At 52.7% G+C, this 4,258-nt stretch overlaps 1 protein-coding gene across 1 annotated transcript in view; it reads right to left on the bottom strand.

Annotated features, from left to right (window-relative positions):
- LOC127749812 (irregular chiasm C-roughest protein-like) overlaps positions 1 to 3,967 on the bottom strand; it is a 324,666-nt gene extending 320,699 nt beyond the window's left edge. The window contains exon 1 of the mRNA XM_052269576.1: positions 3,808 to 3,967. Coding sequence (XP_052125536.1) covers positions 3,808 to 3,967 — 160 coding nt within the window. The remainder of the gene's footprint in view (positions 1 to 3,807) is intronic.
- Positions 3,968 to 4,258: the final 291 nt, after the last annotated feature.

The raw sequence follows: 4,258 nt of genomic DNA, 5'->3' as shown, positions 1-4,258 counted from the left end.
CTGGGGAGATGGGCATAGGTGATCACCATGGTCTAGGCAATGTCCATGATTAAAATCTTGGTTTCCCATGGTCAAAATCTCAATTTGACCATGACAATCATGGTTTTTTTACCCTGGGTATTCACTGCATAAGCATCTCCTTTTAAAGCTACATTTTACTGACTGGGTTAGGTTTATTGTTCGTTCTAGCTTGACGAGAAAGGATGAATCGCCGTTCTGTAGTGAAAACGTGCTTGGTTTGACAAAACGTCAACAAAAAAATTGTGCAAAAGGGGATAAGTGAAGTTAACTTTCACAAACTTTGGTATCAAAAAGGGTCAACTACGAGGGGGAAATCACTTGGGTCCGTAGCATACTGGCTATTTCTGGTATTTCTCGAGTATTTCTCCTGCCATTTCGGTTATTTCTCGCCTATTTCGGATTATTTTAGGGTATTTCGCGGTATTTCGGAGTATTTCAGGGGTATTGGGTATTTCGCGACTATTTCACCGACTATTTCGCCTGTATTTCGGACTATTTCGGGGGAAGGTGTACGAACAATTGCGCAAGTGATTTCCCCCTCGGTCAACTCTTTTTGCTCGGTTGAAATTTTAATGACTTTTGAGATAAGTCGACTTACCTCTTTTTGCATGGTAAAGTATTGGTAAGGTATTTGGTAAAGTCTTGGTAAAAGAGGATTAGTCGACTTAACTTCTTTTACAATCTCAGATATCCCCCACCTTATGAGATATCCCCTAGCTCTTTGGTGGACAGATGCAGACTGCAATGTACTAACTACATGGTGCCCTACGTAACTCAATTTGGGGAATAAGTCACATATCCTCTCCTTTGACTTCACAGCCTAACTGAAAGTTGCGCCGAGTACTTGCACTTCTTGGAAGCGTCCGAAAAGAAGGTCAGTTCTTCTCAGATTCAATCGGCAATTGAAGTTAGTGTGAGCTCGGCGCCAGCGAGACTTGGGGTAGGCCACCCCGCAGTACACTCATGCGCTCCTGGCAAGATGTTGCCTACTCAGCAGGCGCTATCACAGCTCGCGCTTGCTGAAACTGTCGGGAGTAGGTACAGGGGACACGTAATATTTTGTACAAATTTAAAAGTCGTTTTCGACTGCAAAGGCGGTGTTAAGTCTATCATCTGCGGGCGTTCCCGAGGGCGTCCTCCTCCTCTCCGCGCAGTTTTATAATCGCGCAGCGGCTACTTTACGCCGACCAAACGGAAGAATGTAATAAGCCCCGCGTAAAACTACGACTGTCGTTAATATGATTCGGCCGTGTGGGCGCGCTGCGCGCTGCGCCGCCGCGGCTTGCTTCGTTATTGTTTTGACGACTCCCCGCTCGATTATACCGCGCTTTATATATACCACACATTACCGCCAGCGCCAGGAGCAGCGCAGCAAAGAAGATTACAGCAGTGAACCAGTTTACATTTTTTCCCTTTCTTCCTGCCGGGCTGCTGAGCTGCTGCTGCGCTGCGCGCGGCGCTGGTGCAGCCGGAGAGCCCCCAGTTTGTGGAAAGGCTGTCATTACCACTAGCATCCCATTAACAGGAGGCCACCTCTGCGTCGGTAGGCGTATCCTACCCGTCGGGCCGGCCGGCCCAGCCAGACCAGGCGGCTTATAAAGCCATTGCCATGCAGTACATACGGCCAGCGGCGTAGGCACGAACCAGCGAGACGCGGTCCAGCGCAGCGCCCCCCCTTCTCCCCCCCCCTATTCTCTCTCTCTCTTTCTCTCTCTGCCAGAAAATAGCAGCGCACGCACTGGCCAAGTCCTTACCTGCTCAAACTATACTAGGCAAGGTTAACATATTTTTTTGTTTGAAGTACACATGCATCTTACATGGAGTCTTATGGGCAGTAAACTAAAAAAAAATACAGCGACCTACTCTTTTTGGTGTTGTTTTTGACGGTGCTCTCTCTATCTCCCTCCCCGCTATCACTCTGGCTACGCCCCTGGGGGCGGGACAGATGCGACTCGGACACAGCAGTGTGCGCCCGCGGAGATATTTCAATGTCACACTGGCCCTTTTCCGTTTATTTGAAATAACACTGGAACACAAACGGGCGCCGTCAGGTCGAGAGCGGGTACCGCGTTCTGAACGGTATTAATCACCACTGACTCACAAAGACCTATCTCCGCCCGCACCCCCGCCTCGCCTCGTCCCGCTCCACCCAAAGCCCCGCTGGTCTACCGAGTGTTTCGTTGATTTCCTCTCTGAAAATGGAATGGGTCTGCAGCACAATGCGATGGACTCTCTCCGTCCCCTTGTTGTTGTTGTTGTTGTTGTTGTTGTTGTTGTTGTTGTTCTTGTTCTTGTTTCTCATATGAACAAGTAGGCCGGAGTAGCACTGAAAGTCGATTTGTCGTATCAGGTCAGATGTTGCAAAGAACTGCTGACCCAAAATAAATTCTAGAAAACTGCAGCATTGAGGAGGTACCCTTCACCTGAAACGGCAGCTTATCGAAGCGAAGCCAACAACACACCACACCACACGCACCGTAACACACAACATCAGATCGTCACGGCTGAAACACAACATAAATGAAACGCAACGGGAGACAGTTAACACAAGGGGGCAACATCCCCTCAGCCTGTTCGCCGTCTCATTCTGCGAGCACGCACGGGCGGGCGTGTTGGCTGCATCAACGCCTTTTCTCATCGATAGATCGATATCTCGAAGCGAGCTTCGCGCAATCCGCCGTCAGTATCGCTTACAGCAGGTTGCGGCGGCTACTTCCTTTCGCCAAGAATGTGGTGTGCCCCCTTCCCCGTTCCCTGCTGTACCCATGAAATTGTATTTTTCTAATAATTATTAGGTGCATGAGAACACTCGCGTCAACGACATGAAAAGTGCAAAATCAAGAAGACCACAAAAAATTACCTACAGGGTAAAAATCAAGGAGAGAAAAAGAGGAAGGGCGCACTCTGCCTTCCTAGAGACATTCTTGGGGAACCTCTAAAATCTTAAATTAATGAAGGTTAAGGTATATTTTTCACAGTCTTAACTGTTAATTTGCTAAAATGTGCGACACACGCCGTGGCGTTCCTTCATACGATGGAGGTGCGTCAGGAGGGCGGTGACTGCCCCGCCCCGCCAGGCCCCGCCCCGCCCCGCCCCGCCCGCCCTGCCACGCCCCAGGTGAGCAGATCCCGCCACCGGGGACACGTCGGGCCCCGGACACCACGCTCCGCTGGCTCCTAATGGCAGGGTCGCCTCGATCAGACGTCCAGAAGACCGTCGTCCCGGCCGGGATGGCTGACGCTGGCGCTGCGGCGGCAGCAGAGCTTTAACCTTTATCCCCAGCGGTCAGCCGCTCCGGAGGATGCCCGGTGTACACACCTACCGCAGCGCCAGGGCCCCGGCTGGCCGGGCCGCAGCACGCAACTGGTGTCGAACAGAGTCACGGGACGCGAGAAACGGTCGCCGTTCGGAGCGAGGGATAATGCTACCGCTACTTCTTGTGGGATCATTGAAAACCGATTGAAAACCAAACCAAATAAATCGAGAAACCCGGAGAAACCCCCTACCAACATTTTGTTTCCTCTGCCGTAGCGCTGATATTTTGAATCAAAGCGAGCTAGATGGTCCCCAGCCTCAGCTTAACACTGGCTGCAATTCTTTGCATGTAAACATCTGTTCGAGCAGTTCACGAGCGCCTTGAGTTGAAGTTCAAACGATCACAATAGCTTTCTTTTCGCTTCGGTCGAGTTGGATCGAATGCAAACACGTTCGCTCATCTCTACTAGCAGGACAGAGGTAGGGCCTCTTGTTTCACGGTGTCTGGAGGCAACTCGATATTGTGCTACCTGGGGGCTGCAAGAGTGGGATGTTCAGCAGCTTCCGGATAGAGGAAGATATGCTACCTGGAAGATCCTGGGACGGGGTGTCTAAAGTCCCGGGCTTGCAGGCTGCTAAAGATGGGTATCTGGAATCTGCAGCCTTAGTTATAACCCTTGTTAAGGTCATGGGCCTGGAAGCTGTCTGGGCGGGGTGTATCTGGAGCCGTAGCCGTGCGCTGCGTGGAGCGAGGCTAAAGCGGCGCGGCGGGCGGCGCGGCTCTGGAGGCTGCCGCTGGAGCTGGCCAGCGAGGCGGGCGGACCGGACGGACGGCCTGGCGGAGCCTGGCGCAGCGGCGTACACCTGCCCGGTCGCGTGGCTGCGTGGTGGGGGGAGCGGCCTGGAGCGGCCTGGAGCGGCCGGCCTGGAGGAGCGCTGGAGCCGCTGGAATGCGCGCGCTGCCCTACCCCCCCCCTCCCC

The sequence above is a fragment of the Frankliniella occidentalis genome, unplaced genomic scaffold (assembly GCF_000697945.3).
Source record: "Frankliniella occidentalis isolate FOCC.00 unplaced genomic scaffold, Focc_3.1 Scaffold96, whole genome shotgun sequence".
NCBI classification, from domain to species: Eukaryota; Metazoa; Arthropoda; class Insecta; order Thysanoptera; family Thripidae; genus Frankliniella; species Frankliniella occidentalis.
Note: the sequence above shows the minus strand (reverse complement) of the source record. Positions and strands in the feature narration are given on the sequence as shown.